This window comes from Pithys albifrons, chromosome 10 (assembly GCF_047495875.1).
Source record: "Pithys albifrons albifrons isolate INPA30051 chromosome 10, PitAlb_v1, whole genome shotgun sequence".
Classification (NCBI taxonomy): domain Eukaryota; kingdom Metazoa; phylum Chordata; class Aves; order Passeriformes; family Thamnophilidae; genus Pithys; species Pithys albifrons.
In genome coordinates, this window is record NC_092467.1 from 27,376,754 (window position 1) to 27,398,173 (window position 21,420).

At 42.7% G+C, this 21,420-nt stretch overlaps 1 protein-coding gene across 1 annotated transcript in view; it reads right to left on the reverse strand.

The window, feature by feature from the left end:
• Positions 1-17,733, reverse strand: part of FAF1 (Fas associated factor 1) — a 155,094-nt gene extending 137,361 nt beyond the window's left edge. The window contains exons 1-2 of the mRNA XM_071565184.1: positions 17,377-17,733; positions 327-395 (exon numbers count right to left, since the gene is read on the reverse strand). Of these exons, the coding sequence (XP_071421285.1) occupies positions 327-395; positions 17,377-17,421 (114 nt within the window). The 5' untranslated portion in view covers positions 17,422-17,733. The remainder of the gene's footprint in view (positions 1-326; positions 396-17,376) is intronic.
• Positions 17,734-21,420: the final 3,687 nt, after the last annotated feature.

A 21,420-nucleotide genomic window follows, 5' to 3' on the forward strand; every position in this document is an offset into this window, starting at 1 on the left:
CTTAATAATACTTGTTACAAATTGATGGCAAAAGGCAACTAAACACAATATGAAACATGGATTTAGAGGACAAGGAAGAAATCAAAAAAGCCCGAAGACAAGCAGAGCAGACCAGGGTGTAGAGAGCAGAGTGTACAACTCAGTATATCATGTTTACTTGCCCACGAGGCTTCAACAGACCAGAAACAGCCTGCACAAAACAAGCTGCTTGCCCCAGCCATAAGAGACATACCCAAAATTGAAATAAAACCACCAGCTGCCTCAGCAAATGGCATGTCACTGTTGTGTGGGGTTGATCTATGAAGTCACTTTCTTAGAATACTTACCACTAAATCCCAGTTATTTTGTTCAAGCAATGTTATAGCTTCATCAATATTTTCAATACCAGTACAGGCCTAAGAATAAAAAGAAGCAGTAAACAGAATTAAAAGCATTGATCAAAATCAGAGTGTTACTACTTACAATTTAATTCATTTCAGCAGGATGACAGGAAAGGTATAGGTCTTTCATTTGTTAGGAGAGGATAATCTAGAAATCAGATTTCAAGTTGTAAACATCAAACATTTGTTCTACCAGAGGATTCTTGTCTAACCTTGAGCAAACCACGCAGGGAAGCAACACAAAGTAGTTATTCACAAAATTAAGACAAGAGTGCTGTCCCATAAAGGTGTTTTGAGAATTCCATGTTCAAAATCATGAAGCACTCACACTGCTTTAAAAGGGAGCACAAAAAAACCTTAATACTTAAAATGGTGTTTGAAGTACCTGCAATACTTTGTCTAGAGCCAGAAACACATTATATAAACTCTGCTGCCTCTACCATTATTTTATACCCCTACTCAGTCTGGGTGATACTGAGTGCAGTGCAAGAGGGAAAGATCATGGCAATTACAAATTTTTTTGATGATCAAAGTGACCAACCTACTACTGCATGTACAAATGAGCACCCCTTGTGAAACTATTTAAAATTAAGACTATATAATGAAGTATTTCCAAGGTTTTAATTTCAAACAAAAGGCTTGCATGTTGGTCTAACCCTATACTCTGGCTTTACCTAGTTCAAGAAATCTAATACAACACCATTTTTTAGGTACTGCTAATACAAGAGCATCTCTACTCAGCAAAAACTGTGATGTAGCATCCTGCTGCCTTTTTTTGATACCCACACCTTTTCAACTATTCAGCAGGCAGAGCATTGCTATTCATTCTGCCACATATTTGCTACCATTCACATTGAAGGATATCAGATATATTTCACCAGAGGAGAAAAATGAAACAGTTAAGTTTCTTTATGGAATTTATCTTTCATCCCAACCAAAGCTATGCTTTGTATTCAAGAACACAAGAGGAGCTCGGAGTTTTACAAGATCTGAAACATGATAATGCTCCTTCTGCTTTACCACACAGTTATATAAAACATTTATATAAAACTGATTTTCAAAAAAAAATCAAACCTTTTAACAGTAATAACAGAGAGCCAGATAGCAGCAGCAAACAGATCAGTTTTCTTGATTCCAAAGACATACAGCCTTGTTTCCCCTTCATGGGATAAGAGAAGAACGAGGCTAAACAGACCCTTTTTTCCTCCCAAGACAAAAACCCATCAGATCATATATTTCCCATGCTCTGACTTTTCTCCAAGTTTTCAACAATGAAGACATAAAAAGAAGAAATCACAGAGAAAGGCAATTCTCTCTTTCCAAATTTAATACTGAAAAATTCCACACTTATAGAGCACAACATGCATTATGTCAACACAAAATGGACCAGCTCAGAGGACCACAAGGAGCATAAGATTAAAATCATGGAGAATTTTGTCTGCAGAGGGGAGGCAGCAGTTTCCACTAATACACAATGCTCTCTGAACAGAATGATTCTCTCTGCAACAGGACAAAATTTCTTTCACTGGTCACAGCTGGGTTAATACTGAATTTCACTCACTTTGCATTGGGACTGCTAAAAAATCATTTTGGTCTTCCAAAGCATCCTTTTTACCTTTTCCATTACTTTTTGCAGTTACTTCTGAAGTTAAAAATGAGGCAACACCTCAACACATTACCTTGCAAATGCTTATATATTTATACACATTTATGACAGGCAAGCTTGAAGAGTGCAAGGCTTGAGCTTGTCATTTCTGAAATGCCACGAGGGCTCACACTGCCATCAACCTGACACTACGACTCACGTTGACCCCTCTGCTGCAAAGTAGTCTTACTTTGAGAAAAAGTTTTGCAGAAGTGACAGTCTGAGATTCTGTTTACATTGAATACACTTCATCTGCTCATTACAGGAATCAAGAGTTCCTATTTCTCAGCCCTGCAAACTCTGCATGACCTTTTGAAGAACTACACTGTGTTCCAACCTACAAAAAGAACTTGACCAACAATGGGTTGTTTTCAACCCTGGGCTGTGCAAATGAAGTTGAGGACATGGAATCTTGAATTCAGGGCTCAAATACTGGTTTAGGTGCCTGCTCTTTACATCAGCCCTGCAGCTCAGCTGACCTGCAACTGTCCACATGCCCACTCTCAGCCCATACTAACTGCAAATCAACTCAGCTCACTTTAGCACACTTTTATTTGAGATAAACTAAATGAAATTAGCTTACCCTTCTGCCAGAGCACACAGTGAAAGGAGTTAACTCATCACAATGAAGGCAGAGTAATTAAACAACTAATTTCACTTCCTAAATCATCCTTTTGATGATTTACAGTCTCAAATAGAAGCCCACCCTTGTTCTTTTAGCAATGCAGAGTCACTGGGTAACAAGAACAGACAGGCATAAACACCGACTGAAAACAAAAATCATCAGAATTCTTAACACCTAAGACAAGCAGTTTTGGTTAAAACCTTGGCACCACTTCCACAATCCCTTTTAACGTTTGATTTTGAGGGGTTCTTAAACTAAAATTTCACTTTACAGATGGACTATTTTTGCTAGTTGTCAATAAAACAGAAAACAAACATTTCTGAATTACAACAGTGAAAAATCAGTGCTACTTATCAATGTACCCACAAAACAGACATTCCAAGGTCTTCCTCAACACCCTGTTAAAGCCACAGTTGCAGCAAAATAAGATTCTTTAGAATCTTATTAATTCAGTATGTCAATGTTCAGACACTGCACACAAAATATAAATCCCTGTATCAAGTCATATGCCATTAGTAAGACCAAAAATCCCCACCAACCACAAACTGAAGTTGCTTCCTTTTAACTGCATCATGTCACGCAAGATAAATTAAAGAAAACCATTTGGTTTGCATGTCTTTGATTTCCCGAGGAACTTCAGCACACAAGACAGGCAGTCCCTCACTGGCAAGCGTGACATGATGCCAAAGACTCTGTAGTGACAAATCAGTCCCAGAGCAGCCTGGCCTGCTTCTGCCTTTGTTTTCTTTAGGGAAATGCACACAGGAAACCAACAGGTTCTGGGAGCAACAGAATTAACCAAGTCTGGTTCCTCATGGGTTTGTCTCTCATCCCTAATTGCAAAGGCTGACTTAAGTCTTTCCTATGGCTGGAATATTTACAAGAGCTTCTTCTAATGGACTTCTTTCCATGTTACCTGGTTATATTTTCATTAAATTTGGAATCATTTCATTGGTACATGTCCAGGGGACACCTGGAATCTTAAAGCTACATGCCCTCCTTCCCTAGGAAGGCAGATTGAAAGACAGGGTTTAATTATTTACAAGACAAAGATTTTTTTGCTAATGTTTATGTCTTTCATTCTATCAAAGCAAGAAACAAACAAGAATTTAACAGGGAAAAGAAAAGCTAAAATGTGCAGACAGAAGGAAAAAAATCCTTTAAATAGAGCAAAGTAGATGAGCCCTACAGAGACAAAAACGTGGCTTTGTTATTAAGTAAAGTGACACAAGCTGAGGACAACCCTTTTTTTGGAGTCACATATTTTATTCAGCTTTCTTTTCATGAGAGACATACTTAATAAAAGGTGTTCACTATTTTAAAAGAAAAAAACCTACTTGAATACTACTAACTCTTGATTCAATCAACAACCAGCACATCCTCATTGTCATCAAACTGAAAGAAACAAACCACCAGAGAAAAGGTAAAATCTTTAAGGCTCCCTAATTTGTAAACCTTTACACATCAGAAAGAAACCAAAGAATTTTTTTTGGAGGACAAAGGATAAGGTAGAAGTTCCTTCTCTCTGCATTTGCTCTAAATCTAGAACAGCATTTTCATCCTTCACAGCTCCAATGACTCTGCAGTCACTTCTGTGCTTTTCCTGACCACATAAGAGGAAAACAAATATGAAGATGAGAAAACTATTCTTTGGTACTGAATACATAAAATCAGGTTCTGAAGACAAAATTATTGAATGTTAAAACAACTTCCTTAGCATCCTGCTTTTCCAGGCCAGGTGGAGTTCCACTAGGCAGATTCAGATTTGTACATATTAAAACTTCTGAGTGCTTCCCAAGGTTTCTTTCCAGGTAGCTTCACATCACCTAAGTGATGGAGACCCTACTCTTGGAAAGTTTCACAGCTCACCATTAGGGGTCCAAGTTAACTGGCCCAGTAACGTTAATCAGTGTTACATAAAAGAAGCAAAGCTGTCACTGAGGAAACAATTCAGTAGGAGAAAAGTTGGAGGGCAGACAGACTTCAAGGCATTTGAGACAAACCCAGGAGCTGCTTCCAGAAAGCTGTAATGCAGGATGACAGACTTGCTCTTCTAACTCCCTTGCAGGGTGGTCTGACCCAGCAGCTGTAACAGCTGGATCTGGGCTTTGAGACCCTCTGTGACCCCCCAGCTCAGCAGCACAGGCTTTAGCCCACCTCCACATTCCAGGGAAGCAGCTGCCCGCCCCATCTGGCAGCAGCTGCTCCTCCTGCACCTGCTGAAGGGATCCAGGCAGTTGTTCCACAGCGGAGCTGGGAGGGCCAACTGCTGCCCCAGCACAGAGAGCTGGGCTGTTCCTGCTGCAGGAGCTGGGGCAGCCCCAGGCAGCTGCTGCTGACTCAAACACAGAGCCAGGCTCCTGTCGCCCTGACAGACAGCGGGTGCCAGTTGCTGCACAGAAGCTGCGAGCAAATGGTATTTGGCAGCAAGGCAGACTCCACCTCACCTGTGGCACCATTCCTCCTCTCGCCAATGCAAAACGCAGCAGTCAAAAGTATCCATAAGGCCACACTTGGCCAGTAGCTGGATATGGAGGACTTAAGATGCCTGTCTCCCTCAACATTCCTGTTGAACAACTCCCTATTTCCTTTGGCTAGCAACAGTAGCATTGTTTTCTCCAAAAAGGGACCATCTCTAAGCTAACCCAAACTAAGCCTAAAACATTTCACACGACAGGTTCAGGCCCATTAAAATCAGGCAGATAGATGGCTGTGAATTACAAGGTGCATCACTCTCTCCTTTAACAATCAGATTTAAAAAAATCTTGCTTTGTGCCTAACTAACCTTTCCATGCACTCTGCAGTCAATGTCCTGCAGCAATTCAGAGCAGATTCAAATACAGGTACCACGCTCAGTCCACAAAATCAAAAGGATAAAATCAAAGACTCAGCTCCAGGTACCCAGAAGAACAACAAATTTAGACAATTGATCTCCAGTGTAGAGTCACACCACATATAAACTACAGACTTTTCCCCCTCTCGCTAATATATCACATCAAGCTATCATGATTCAATCTGCTGCCTAGTCCTCAGACATCAAAACAGCTAATACAGACTCTCCAGTGCCAGATGAAACAGGAAAAAAGAGCTTTCTGTCATCAGCACTTTGTTGCAACTGCAGCTCGGTCCATCACTTCAGTATTTACATAAAGCTACAATGCCCAAAGAAGCAGTTGCGTTAAGGCACCAAAAGATTCAACAGGTCAGGTTACCTGAGAAGAAAAGCTTTCACTCTTTGAGGTCTCCTACAAAAGCCCAGGAAGTCAGTTTTAATATACCCCCACGCACTGCCACTGCAGACAGCACCCTGGGAAGTGCTTACTTTTGAAAGCACCAAATGAATTTTTATCACTAGATAAGGCAACTCAACTAGAGATAACTCTATTCCATAAAGATATATGAGGTTTAAAAAGAAATCAGAAATGCTGGCAAAGAACACATATTGTTAAAAATCATTTCACTATCCCATCAATAACTTGCTCTCAAAAGATAAGAGAAGCTATAAGCACGAAAAACCCTTCCTGAGTCCAGGCCACAAACCAGACAGACAGACAGCTCAGCTTCCCAGGTCAGTAAAGCAACAAACCACTCAGAGCTGTTCTCTGCCTATGAAATATAGCAAAAGGTATTACTTATCTTCTTGCATACTTCCCCTGCACTATAAGCAAAATTTACCTTGCTGTTTTATTTACCTCTTCAGTTACAATCAGACAGATCAGTTCACAGACACACTTCAACTCCCTGCCAGATTCTGTGTATCCCCAAAGACGAGTTCACAGCCTGTCTAGGTACTTTGTCCCAGTGCTTTACCACCTTCACTAGGCATTTTTTTCCTTGTATTTAATTATAATTTCTCATGTTGTAACCTATATCCACTGCCTCTCACTCTGACTGTGCAATTCCAAGAGAAATTTGATTCTGTATTGTCTCCTATCACCCCCTGCATAGCTGAGACAGCAACTAGATCCTCCCTTACCCTTTGCTTCCAGGCTACACAAACACAGCTCCCTTAACCTCACCTTTCACACAAGTTCCAGCCTCCTCCTCTCCCAGGTAACCCTTCACTGGACTTGCTTTACTTTGTCAATGGAGGCACTGATACTGAACTCAGTACTACTGGCAGTAGTGGCATCACCAGTACAAGGTGAAAGAATGGCCTCCCTCCGTCCCCTGGCACAGTAGTGCAGCCCACTATGTGACCACAACTTCTTTGAGAAGAGTCCTTAATGCCCTTTCTAAGCATTCCTAACATAAATCAGGTTTCTGGATGTAGGGTTTTTAAACAACCCAGCCCTGAGTTTTCTGCTTCTAGAGTCAAACACAGTAACTTGCTTCCTTTTCCCATCTATTATGAGAATGGCTCAATAACCAAAGATAATAATTAAAAGGCTATAAAGCACCAAGGGCATCTACAGATTCTATCTGCCAGAAGTCCACTCAAACCCAGAAATATTCAGGACAATAATACACCTAAGACATATTAGTAAGTCAAAAAATTTTCTTTAAATTCACACATACACTGTTGCAATGGCAATTAATTCAAAGCAACTGAAACAAAGCACAACACTTGCTCCCCCCAAACAGGTGAAGTTAAGCCAGTATGCTCAGCCAAGCTAGTAAAGGTTTTAGTACCCTAATACCAAATTTAGGATCTATGTGTAACTCCCTTGTGGGCTATCAAGAGATGCAGCATATTCAGACACTCACAAACGAGATTTTTTGGTACCTCAGCTCTTCTCATCCCAGAGTCCCACCTGTCTCAGGACCTCCTCCATAGACTGCAACACCAGCTACACAGATGTGCCTGTGTAGCATCCCTGCTCATTCTAACCTTTCAGCAACCCTACTGATGTATCAAGACTGTTCTTATTATGAGTCATCCACAGTTATTAAATTAACTTTTACTTCTTTCTGTTTCAGACAAACACTTAAAAACAACATCCAGGCATATCCACTGAGACACAGACTGAAAGGTCGCCTACTGCAAGTTCTAAATGAAGAGATAAGAAAGCTTCTCTGTTTTTACATAACTCAGCAGACCATCTGGTAAAAATTAAGCAGATTCACCAGCTGTTTGTTTAGCAAAAACAAGCTAATACACTTACCAGTATCAGAAACCAAGAAAGGGTTTTAAGCAAATATGCCAGGATAAAATTTGCCCCATGCATTTCAACTCCCACACCCCACTATTTACAAGTTTCATCATTCTACTATCTGAGTACCCCCTTAAGCAAAACTCTGAAGTAAAGAAGCATTAGTCTCTTTCTACAGAAGAAAGGGGAGGGAGAATCAAAAAATGTATTTCTGAAGGTCACAGAAGACATTTCAACCTACAGCTACCAAGCAGACAGGAGTGAACTTTGCCCACGCCCTGAGATGAGTGCAAGCCTTGCGAACAAAGCAAGCAGGGGACAAAGTCTGAACTGGTAGCATGAAGCTCTAACCACTTCTCAGCAGAACCAGCTAACTCGGCACCACACTAACCACTTTCAAATGGTTTCCAGCAGACTGTGAACACTCTCAACACTCTGCTTCCACAATACCACGAAGGCACATCCCTGGGAAGTCCGCGAGCCGAGCCAAGACATGAACTCAAGCCTCCCGAGCCCCATGCTAACTCTCTAGTATTTAAGCCACATGCACTACATACAAAGAGCAGTGGTGAAACTGAATTAAAAACCAAACCAAAATGAAAGTCAGTACCATTAATTAGTACTCTGGACTACCAGACCCATTAGTCTTTCCTGAGGACTGAAGACAGCCCTTACCCAACAAGCTACAAAAATGTTTTAGTTAGGATTATGCCAAAGTTTCTGTGTTTAATACTTTTATTAAAGTATCTCAGTGAAGGTAAAACCCCAAGATTTCCTGAATCATGGCCATGTTGCTCCTACAGTACCTTATACATTATCACATAGGAAGAAAAACTGATGGAAAACAGAAAAGAACTGCATGGGTCAAAAAAACACTTTTTCTTACTGGGCATTTGCAGCCATCTCCTTTCTCCTCATTGTCTCAAAAGCAGCAGAACTTTAAAAACAACTAAAGAATAAATAAAAGCCACTTTCTAGATAAACACACAAAGGAAGAGTACTGATCCATACAAAAAATTTATTACTCAACATTCCACAAACACTCTTGTTTTCTGTGAAGAACAGGACCACAAAGAACAGACACATCCTTCACAACCTGGAAAAGGCATTGTCATGGTTTAACATCAACCAGCAGCCAAGCCCCTCACAGCCACTCATTCACTTGCCCACCAGAGGGATCAGGGAGAGAATCAAAAGGGTAAAAGGTAGAAAACTGCAACTACATACAGTTAGTTAATTTAACAGGGAAAGCAAAAGCAGCACATAGAAGCAAAGCAAACCAAGGAATTAATTCACTGCTTCCCATGTGCTCAGCCATCACCAGGAAAAAAGGGCCCCACCACATGCACCAGTTTTGGCAAGACAAACCTCATCACTCCAAACATCCTCCTCCCCCTCCTCCTTTCCCCCTCTTTAAACACTGAGCATGATGCCATATGGTCTGGAACATCCCTTTGGTCAGCTGGGGTCACCTGTCCCGCTGTGTCCCCTCCCAGGCTGCCAGGTACCCCCAGCCTCCCTGCCAGCATGGCAGTAGGAAAAGCAGAAAAGGTCTTGGCTCTGTGTAAACCCTGTTCAACAATAACAAAAACATCTCAGTAGTATCAACACTGTGTTCAGCACAAATCCAAAACACAGCCCCATAGCAGCCACTGTGAAGAAAAGTAACTGTACTCCAGCCCAAACCAGCACAGGCACCCAAAACAGGGAAAGAGAAGAACACTCAAATCCCAATGAAGCACAGGTCATACCATTAATGCAGGTCAACAAGCACTGGAAAAAAACCCAAACATTTCTCTGAAGACATAAAAATTAAATAAGCTTTTAAAAGCATCAGGACAAGAAAACCTGCAGTCAGTGGGATCAAAGGAAGAAGGCAGTAGAGAAATATTCAAAGAAGGCAAGGGCCTATCAGAAAAGCTACATGAATTCTATGCACTCATATTCACTAGAAGAATTCAGGGACCATCCTATCCAACAGCTGCTCTTTACAGAAAACACTCTCACCCTAAAAGCTCAGTATAGACATAAAGAACAAACCACTAGGATCTGATGATAGTCCCCAGAATTTTAAAGGAACTTAAATACAAATTTTTCACAGCAGATTTTTCTTACAATCAGCCTTCATTTATGATCAAATCAACATCACACTCCCACAGTACTAAGTTTTTGGTGAATTTTATTGAGGTACAAACCAGAAGGGGTTTTCTACAATTCAAATGAATTTGACTTCTGTACCATAAGAAATAGAAATTCCAATAAAGTATATAGATTTAGTATGTACATGTATACAACATAGTGAGGAAAAGTGAACACTTCTATAGAGCAAACTCACGTATCACAAAACTACTCAGATGTCTCTGAAAAACACAAGACTAACTCAAGCTGACAGCTCATTTCCAAAGTTTTACAACAAACCCCATAATCAAGCTTTTAAAATGCTGACTTCCAGAAACTAGGATGAGGCAAATCCATTCACATGCTGTTCCTTTCAGCTCTTTGCTAAGGACCAGCTACTGCTGCAGATGAGACATTAGGCCAGCTGGGTCTTCGATCTGAGCTGATATGGCACCTTTGATATTTGCTCACACAAACAACCTGACCTTTAAAAAAAATAATAGACGTGACTCAGTTTCAGTGTTCTTGTCTTCACAAACTGTTTCCTGCAATAGGTAAAACATGAAACCTGTATGAAACAACCCAAGGGCTAACGTACTCTCTTCTAGTTTCAAAATGTCTCTTAAGAACTTCAGGTTTAATGAATTATCTTTTGAAAGCAAAATTACTACTGTGGAACAAAGACCTGCTTAACCAGTTAGACACAGAGGACCAGTAGATTTCGATAGAACAAACAACATGTAATGCATACATTGGGGCTCTGATTTCCTCCTTGAGCAGTTTCTTTTTACAATTGCACATTATCTAGTCAACTCTAAAAATGGGCTTAATTAGCAGGTATCAATCCAGACAGTAAGCATGTAATTTCCTTCCTCCAAATGATGAGGGGCAAGTAAAATGTTAGGTACTTCCCCAAGCTTTTTATTCTAGTTCCTACAGTAGTTAAAAGCAAGGACTCATCTAATGGCTGCCCCACATAGGCACAACCTTATTCACTGAATAGAAAAGTATGAAATCCTATAAAAATATGCTATGTAGCTCCTTAATAAGCTACTACCTCTTACTTCTAGTATGGAAGTGTATGAAAACAAGGCTTGCAATGGTAACTGAGCCATAAGAACAGCCCAACCAAATAAAGAGGAAAACTCTACCCTTTCAGGCTTTCCAGCTCCAATGCAACATTCTCAAGATGGCAAGTTCCTTAAGACATAGCAAATGACTCAAATTCTTATCTTCTCCCACAGCTCCTTCCATACAAAAATATGAACTCTGTGTGTTTACTGTAAAAGATCCTTGTTTACCAAGAAATATTGGCCACAGGGTATTTTCAATGGGACAAGTAATTTTCACATTGTATGTATGTATGGCCAAGTACTTGGAATTTTCACATTACCTTTCAATGAAAGCCCATTCCTAGCCTTTGAGAGTACCTATAATTAATAATTTCTGTATTATCATTAGCATTGGTTGTCATGGCATTTGAAAAGGATCCTATAGCTCCCACCTCTCAATCTGTTTCAGTGACCTACTAACCCAAATACCTATATGAATGGGCTGATGGAAATGGTGACATGATTACTATGATGTGAAGAGTCTTTTCAAGGTAATTGAATGAAAAGAACAGTCTTTCTTTCTAAAGACAAACTGGTGCTCCACTGGTGAATTATTTAGGTTTCTACAGCTGGGCTGTAATGCACTCAAATCAGAGTATCCTCTTTCTTCTCTATAAATGTCAGTATTTCTAATTAACTGTCTCTCCTTATACAGGAGAAATTAGCTGGCTTTTCCATTAACAGCTATCAGTGGAAATAGTCAAGTTGTGACATTTTTAAAAGGACACCACTCTTACTCCATCTTCTTATTTGTGAGTGTGGAATCCACTTCACCTTCAGTTTAAAGGCCAGAGCAGTGACTAGTAAATCAAATCAGCCTCGTTCTGACGAACGTGATCTTCGGGAGTACAACTGAGCCTGAACGTACCCAATGAGATGAAACATTAGAAACCCACAAACAATAAATTAATAGAAGTGATGGCCTTGGTAGCAGTCAGTGAAAATGACAGTAACCAAACTAAAAAACACTCTAAACATGCAGTAAGCTTTTATCTTGTCTCTTGGCCCTAAGGCCATTAACAACAAACAAAACCAATTGTGTTCCAAACAAATGCTGGGCAATGCACAAAACTACAAGGTGATAAAAAGCAACAAGGATCAAAAGGAATTCTAATAAAAATTAACAGGCCTGAAAGGTATGAACTTGGATATCCTACAGCGTCCTGAAGTCCTCTTTCTAACATTGAAAACCAGCCCTGTTTACTATTTTAAAATTTAGCTAAAGATACAGTAAGCTCTATCCACCAGAACAGGTGAGGTGAGGCAGTGCTGAGCACCTGGGCACCTGAATGCTGGAAACCCAGCAGAGCCCACTGTCAACTGAAGATTTCCAGTTTGGGGGTATGAATAAACAAACCTGTCTATCCCAAACCCTGATTTCTGATCTCTAGAGTACTGGATTTCCTTCCAGCTAACAGGGAGAGAGCTGCAGAGCTCAGTTCAGCACCCACTGTGTTCTATTCTACAGAGAGGCCACACAGAAGAATGGTTTGGTATGAGCAAGACTCAGGTTTTAAGCTCAGACAGATCTGAACACAAATAAATCCATGTATTTAGGGAGACTTTCTGATGAAAATGTAAGCTTCCAAGAATTTTAAATCTCTGGAAAGTGTCATCCAGCTTATGTTTCAACTTTGACTGGAACTCTCTTCAGCACCTATCTTTTGTTGAGGATCTTGCTCTAAGTGAATTGCCAAACACTCCACTGAAAGTCTGCAAAGAAATCAAGAACGGTCCTTTCTGCTCCAGTGTCTTAATGACAAAATATATCCTTTTCATTCAGAAATCAATATTAAGGACATCAACTTTCCTATTTGTTCAAACACCTTAGTGGGTGGTTTAACCTTAAAGAAAATAGTTAAAACACTCTTTCCAGCCTCCACCATAAGTCATAGTCCAGGGCAAGAAGCAAGGGTAGTGGCTTAAAGCTACTCCTGTATCTGCCTCCCCCTTTCTCAGTCATCACATTTTCATACTGGCACTAATTTAAAATGACAGAGAGCCTGAGCCAGCATGCCAGAAGAAAGCAAAGCCCCCTGAGCACCTCCAGAAAGGTGAATACACATGTAAATTCTGCACACAGACTGCTAGACAGCAAAAACCGTGTGCACAACAGAGATAATCTTCTACAGGGCTGAAGCACACAGGAGCACCAAAAAAAACCCCTAAAAAATACCAAACTTTAAAAATATATCTTGTAATTTATTCAATGGCAGTGTATTAACCTCCAAGTGAACAGATTCTCCAGTTCCTTTAGTTTTAGCCACTCCAGAAGGAAAAAAGTAGTTTGAATTATGGTTAAATCTTAAATAAACAAACAAAAAAAAAGCTGATGTATCATTGTCATGGTCAATTTTACAATTTAAAAAGTGATCATTTAGTATGTTCTCTCACTTCATTGTATCAATGGCAATGAGGGTCTTCCTCCCCAATTCCCTCTTGCTCCTCCCACAAATCTCTGTTTTTATGGAAAAGATTGGCAGAGTTGAACTTCAAAAAAAAATTTTTTAGAAAAGGCATTTTTAAACACACTTCTGTGAATCACGCCAAAGTAGTCTATTATCCAGATAAAAAAAATTTGGAGGGAAAAAAATGACATAACTTGGTTTCACAATGAACAAGGATGAAAGACAGAGGGAAGAAGAAAACCATGAGAAATCTGTTGTCTCAATGAAAGCAACGATTTTTGAGTTTTGCCATTCCAGTCCGAAGTCCTCCCAACTGACAAATCCTGAGCCACTTATTTATTTGGTCAATGAAAAAATGTGAATTATATGAAAAATTTCCTTCTGAAGCTCAATGTGCCAGACATCCTCACAATATATGGACACACAAGAGGCAGCAATTCCCATAATACCACAACCCTTAGGCCCACTCTACATTTAGAATTGTTGACAGCACAACCACAGAGCATGAATGAAGTGGTCCTATAGGTAGACATAATTTATAATGACTAAGCAACATTCTTGTTAATTTAAGTCTCCATCCTAAGAAAAGCTGTAAAAACAAAAGTAAATGTGCTAACATGCAAAAACATCAACAACCTGACACTTCTGCCAATACTCAAAATTGGTTTTCATTCCTGAAGTTTAACTATGTCCATTTAACGAAGTTTGGTGCAAATAAGGTTTGCAACTTAAAAAAAGAAAAAAAATATTTTCTTTATAATGAAAAGTGGACCCCAAACTGCAGAGATATGTTTGTATTACATGAGTACCTGGGTATCCCAGTGGAGATGGAAGCACACTGTGCACTTAAATACAAGAAACCAAAAAGAACAGTGCTGTTAAAAAATTGGTGGAATTATATGCTCTGTTTTCCACCCCCGTATGTGAGGTATGTTGCAGCATCACTCTTACCCCAATTCACATCCAGCTACCCTTTTTGAAGGATTTATGCCACAAACACAAGCTGCTGGTTTCTTCCTATGCAGTTTTTCCTTTATGCCAATGACACTTTGTGGAGAAATTCTGAATTGCATTTAGTAAAAAAGTAAAACTTGTTTGTGCACTCAGCTCCACCTCAGCTACTTCCACTGAAAACAATCAGACTACTCATGCACAAAGCAAAGCTCCTGCATAATCTTTCCTAAGTGAGGGCCTAAGAAGGCAAAGTTAGACAGGTTGCTCATACAGCCCACATGCATGAATACAAACTTTGTGCTCCCTGGGTTGCATACAGTAGCCTCATTAAAAAGGAAAGGAAAAGAAAATAATTATAAACCACACAGAACAGGCTTTAATTGTTTTGAGATATTAAGCAAAAATATTCTGGCAGATCACTGTGTTTTACTCAATAGTTAAAGTATTTCATAAGATTCAAAGTTTTTATGCATATGTATGTGTATATATATATATAAAAATACTTTTTTAAGTATTTCTCTTTAGTACCTCAGAATGCAGAAATAACCTGTCACAACAATCGGAGCTAGAAAGAAAAACAAATGCAATGCAAGTTCCTGCCCCAGCTGAAGTCAGTGGCAGAATCCACAATGACTTCGAAAGATACCAAATAAATCCCTGAAAACTTCACAAAAGCATCACACATTAGCATAATTATGATTTCACTGAACTTGTTCTATGGGGAGAGAAAACTCTTTCAAGCTTTAGAAGTTCAAAGACCACTGCTCTATCCCTCTTAAACATAACTTGGGAAGGGTGAGGGTGAAATGGTGATGGAAGTTTTCCTCCCAATTTAATTCAGCAAAGATTAGCTGAACAAAACTACAAAGAACTGCTTTTGAAATTTCCACTGTGTGCAACATTCTTCAACAAGATACCTCACACAAATATAGAAGATGACAGCAGAACTCTGAGAAACACATTTATTAATTAAAAGGTACAGAAAATATAGAAGGGAGAATCAAGCAGAATTACTGTGCACATGATGTTTTATTTTCCATTGTAAATACTTAGTGAATGAGTTAGAAATTCCATTATGTATTTAAAAACTCAACATCCTCTACTGTTTTGTAACAGTCTAAAGATACAAGGCCTAATAATGACTGACACTGTCCTTTACTAATCTGAAGCTTTAACAGCATGACAATTAACAGTTCAGTGCTTCAAAATCAGGTAGACTCTCAATATTATTCTTTAAAAAATACGATGAAACAGAAAACCAAAGCTGTCTGCTGACATACAAGAGGAAAAGGTTTGGGCTCTTTTTAAATAAGCATTGGTGTATGATAAAATATTTCCTGTGTCCTAAATTCAGACACATTATATCACCCACCCTTCACCTAAAACTGGTTTCTGTGACTCCACTGCCCACCTGCAAGTTTGCAATGATACTTACTTGTCTTCATGGTAACAAACACTGCAGTTGCTTTTATACTTTTATTAACTGATTTCAAAATCCAAGCACAAAAACACTGCAAAAAGCATGGACATAAAAAATGTATAAAGTGTAAATCTGCATTGAAAAATCTATTAAAAAAATAATCTTACATTCACCAGTCAGTAACTCCATCACTTGGGATTCCTGAATATAATACCAGTATTTCGGGTAATAATGTGGGATTCCATAAGTCTGTCCCGCTGGTGTGAGTGCAGAATTGGGGTCCCAGTTTCCTTCTACACGGTGTGTTTTTACTGAAAGAATTCCTTTAAGAAACTGCAGCCTTAAAATGGAGATGTCATTCCTTATGTACACAGAAGTATCAATATAGTAACAGTTGTTAAGCATTTTAATAAACATGGGTGTAAGATATTCAGGGCAGAAAGTGCCAACACCTCCCTGTTATCAGCTGGGAACTCCACATGTTACATCAGTGAGATACCAGATACCTTTTGCAAAAGAGGAATTACATAATGCACCCTCCAGTCACCCTACCTGTAGCTCAAAAGAAATACACACACAGAGTAAATGAAGGGATTCCTTTTTTTCTAATCAACTAAATTAAATAGTTTTGCAGCTAAAAGCTGGGAAACATTCTTTTAAGACACTGAACATATAGATGGCAGTTCTATAACTCAATCCAAGAAGACCCAAGAGTTTATCCATGCAAGAGCAACAACTGCAAATGAATAAAGCATAAAAAACCCCATGGACCGAAAAGCAAACATTAAAAAGATATATTCAAATGTCTGATATCCTTCTAAGTTGCCTTTGTTTCTTCCAAAAGCAGGTATTCTCTACCTTTTTGTTTACCTGGTCTTCAAAAAACAACATAAAAACGAGCAATATTAAACAGCAATATACTGAACAGATTAACCAGGCTCCTGAACACATTACGTTTACTTACAAAAAAACTTTACTCTGGAAATAAAATTTAAGAGTCTGAAGTTAAATTACAACCCCTTTTTGTAGGGAGGAGGAGGAAAAGTAACAACTTCTAAGGGCATATTCCTCCTTTCTACACAAACACGTTGTTGTTTGGAATGGGGTGTGAGGAGTTTTCCTGTCATCCCAACAGTCATAGGCTGAGGCAACCATGAAGTGAGTGTTGATGCTGGAATGGAAACACCTCTGCTCAGCGCTAATCTGTGGCACCAGCAAGTGATTCACTATAAACACTCTGACAAATCATGAGGAGTGATGAGTTTTGTGTCCTCCCTGGCATTCACCTCTTCCAAGTGAGCTGCCTCGCAGCTGTCCCAGGGCCTGGGTGGTTACACAGAGTAGAACAAACATAGGGGATGAAAAAGCTTTTCTTTTTATTAATTAAAAACTGAAACTCTCTAAGTTAAAGAAGACGTTTTGTTCACGCACCTTGAGAGAAAAGGGTGACAAATAAAGGCTGATAAATAAAAAGAGAAGGCGGGCGAGAGCAGGAGCTCCGGAGGATGGGCTGCTCACCCACCACCCCCGGCGCTCCCCACAAAGAACAAGGAGCGCAGCAGCGAGGAGAAAGAGAAGCAGCGAGAGGCCACGGCTGTGCGGCGGCGGCTCGGAAATTTACCTGGAAATCAGCCAGTATCATTTCTCGGTCCATGTTGGACGCCATTGCAGCCAGCTGCGTCCCGGCTCTGCTCGGACGGCGCACCTGGAGCCGCTGCGGGCGCGGAGGACGGAGCAGGGCGGCCGCTCAGGAGCTCATGGAGGCGCCGCGCTGCGCTGGGGCTCCCGCGGCGCCCCCGGGCTGCCCCTGCCGGGGCGGAGGAGGCCGGCAGGGCAGGGCAGGGCAGGGCAGGAGAGCGGCGGGCCGGGCGCGGGGCCGGGAGCGGGCAGCGCTGCCTCAGCCGCGGGGCCGGGGAGGAGGAGGAGGCTGAGGAGGAGGAGGAGGAGGCAGCGCCGCTCCCCGCCTGCCTCCACAGCGCCTGTGTCGCACATTTTGCCTGTCATTGAGGTCGCAAAGAGGCGCTTTGCGGCCGACACGTGATCGCCCGCCTGTCAAGCGCTCCCGGGAACCGGGGGCGGGACCGCGCCGTGGGGGCAGCGGGTACCGCGGGCACCGCGCCGGGGAGCGTCGCGCAGCGCCCCGGCCCGCAACGCTGCCCGTCCGGAAGGGCCGCCGCGGGGCCGAGCGAGCTGACACAGCCCCCCGTGCCGGGGCTTGGCGGCTCCCCGGGTCCGGCGGTGCCGCGGGGTGTCCTGGATGGGCTTCGGCGCCGGCTGCGGCCTAAGCGGGTCGGGGAGGACGTGGCCGCGGCCGTCCCGGGGCGGTGCGGGGAAACACGGGCTGGTGCGGGCGGAGGGCGGCCTGGCCTCCCCATCTATCCCATCCCATCCCATCCCATCCCATCCCATCCCATCCCATCTCATCCCATCCCATCCCATCCCATCCCATCCATCCATCCATCCATCCACGGTGCCCGTCTCCCCCAACAGCCCTAACGTTGTGCCCGCCGAGGTCCCGCCCCAGCCCGAGCTGGGGGCCCGCACCGGGCCGGGGCTCGGTACAGCGCTGGTTCTCCCCCCGCCCGTCGTGCCCCGGCTTGTCTCCAAAGGAAATGCGTTTTTCACAGGTTTCTGAGCCAACGGACCCTGATCTGCACAGTGGCACTCGCTCAGGCTTAGCACTCCAGGACTGTAAGCTGCAATTCTATTATATACCGCAAATAAATCTGCTTTAAATAATGCAAATCTAACTGTAATTAATGCTTTCTAAGTCTGCCTCCTGCACCGTGATGCAGTTCGCCTACCCCCTTAGCACTGACATTAAACACGCATTTGGACGCCAATTTGCTAATTAGTCCAACATGTTTTGCTGTGCTTTGTAGGAGTGTCCTGTGAGTGTCATGTGTGTCGCAGCTATCTGAGGTCACAGATGAATCAAGCAGGTTTCCTATCAGCTAATAAAGCTACATTATGATATCTTTAAATCAAGACATTTTGCCGGGTTCGGGAAACGCGGTTCTTTATTGTTTTTTCTCTTCCATCGCGGGGATTACAGGCGAGTTTCTCGGACCCTGCGCGCTCCCTGCGAGCCGCAGCCGGGCTGGCCCGGGGCAGAGCCGCGAGGAGCGCCCGGCGCGACCGCCCACGGTGGCGGAGCCCGTCGAGGAGGAACACACGCTGAGCGCGGACAGAGGGGGACGAAAAAATAAGCCGTACCTTCAGGAGAGTCCGTGTTCCCAAGAAAAACCCTGGGAATTGTCTAGAGCCTGTTTGCGGACGCTGGTGGGGAGCGCGGGCTCCGGGGTGCCCGGGCTGCGCGTCTGGCGGCGGCGTCCCGGCTCTCCGGACAGACTGACAAACTGAAACGCCACTTAACTATGTGAAGCCACAGTGTCAGAGCAGCTGGATTTTTTTTTATTTATTTTATCGTGTTGCTGCTCTTGTTTATGTTGGCAGGGCTTGTCAAGAGGGTTTTATTGCCTGCTGACGTTAGCTTAACAATAATTCGAGCTCCCCACCACCGACGGGAAGGATGATAAATTAATTGCCCTCACACCTGCACTACTTTTTTCCCCAGTTCGATGTTACAGACAGTTCTGTACTAAGTACAAGGTATGGTGCAATGCCAGGGACAGCCTATGCTAAATTACAAACAAATCCACCCACACATTACTAGAGAGTAACTATAATAAAGGCTGAAAAGCGAGTTTTAGCAATTGGAGTAAGGCCAATTAATTCCTGGCACGAATTGGAGCTATAGGTATGTTGTCTAGATTAGTTACACAGCGTTCACGTCTATTACAGTCATATTTTAAATAATGATATCTATATTAGATCAACACAGGAAGGATTTGATCCAGAACGTGAAGAAAAGGTGAAAAGCTGCACGTGCCCCACATCGCAGGAAGTTCACGCTGGAGTCACAGTGAAAGTTTCTATTCACCTTCTCACAACCCCTCGCTCCGAGCCACTCGAGGTGCGTTTTGTTCTTCAAGTGTGAGACAAATTAGGGAGGTACTTATCTTACTCCTTGTAATGCCCGGAGATAATATCTCCCTCCAGAAGGTGTTTTTTTCTGCTGATTCGTGTGCCGATTGGGACAACACTTTCTGTTTTAGAGGGAGTATCTTTATCGCTCATTAGAGGAAATGATCGGGATTAAGAAACTGCAAAGACTTTTGACAGACCCGCACAGTAGCAGAGGCTTGATGGCATTTTCTGTCTGGGCAGCTTTACCTGCAGGAGGCCTGCAGCACTCCAGCTACACTTTACTTAATTATTTTTGCTATGTGGTGTGATTAACAAAAGAGGGGAGCTTTATTCTGAACCATAAGCCAGCAAAAATAGTGTCAGATTGTTCTAAGACTTGCAGGTCTTGTTTTGGAGTAAGTTAGCAACAGGTAACACCACCAAAGCCTCTGGATTTTAGGCAGTGATTAGTCACGAAATAATTTATAAGCCATCTGACTGAATAATCCAAGTTTTGCAAATAGATTCCTTGCTTATGGAGAAAAGCAACTATATTTGAATAGACAGATGCTCTATATATACATATATTTCTAGAGCTAACTTGGAGGTAAATTATAATTCGTATTTTTGCTTACCAAATGTAAAAAAAAAAAAACAAAAAGAAAGAAAGAAAAGCACTATTAGTTCTGGATGAGAATTGCCACAATGAGGCCCTTATAAATACACGTGTTTTCTTCCCCCTTTATGGGAGCGGGAGTGGGGGTTAGTTGATAAATTGAACAGAGTTGCTTTCCCTGTAAAGGCAGCTCACACACTTGTCTCCCTTGCATATTCACAAACAAGCGTGGGTGGGGGAATCAGTACAGAAAAATTTAACTGCGGAGCAAAAAGTAGCCGAAGGTGAGAGGGGAGGCAGACGCAGAAGTCACACGGGCTTCGTTCATCACTCAGAACCGGCTCTGTCTGACGGCGGCGGCCCCGACTCGGGCTGCGGCCCCTGCCCGGCTGCCAGCGGCAGGTTCCCCTCGCAGGACAGTGCTGGAGGAGATGTGCCTGCCACAGGTTCCCTCCCTAACGCACCTCCCCGAACTGCCTCACGCCTGTTGACATTCAAAATCCTTTTCCCGTGGCGTTCAGGCACAAAACAGACGTGCAGACTGCGACCCATGGGTTACGTGTGCTTATCAGGGAGCCATGACATTGCAGCTTACCTCTCGGAGGGTTTGCTTTGCAGAATTCAGTCCTCCAAGGGTCCCTCAAAGCTAAAGCAATCCGGCCATTAAAGCACTTTAAGGCACTAAATACTGTTAGGCAGAGTGGCGGTGACATCCGCGTCCTGTAGCATCCGCACTTCTTCGCCCTGGGAAGGAAAAGCGAAGCCCTCGCGTCTTCTCGGCGCCTGGGTGCGCTTTCCCCTCAAAATGGCACTTTCAAATCAATCAAGGACACCAGAAGCTCAGGACGCAGGGAGTGCCGCCGTGGACGGTCGCCTTCCACCGTTAAGACAACTTGACATTGACCCTTCATCCTTGACCTTGTCCTCGGGGAGCGGAGCCCGCGTCGCTGCCGGGACGGCCCCGAGCGCGGAGCCGCTGCCCGCGGGGCGCCGAGCGAGGGCTGCGGGTCCAGGGCCGGGACCGGAGCCGGGTCCGCTCCCCCCGCGGGCAGGTGGAGACCACCGGGGAGCAGCTTCGAG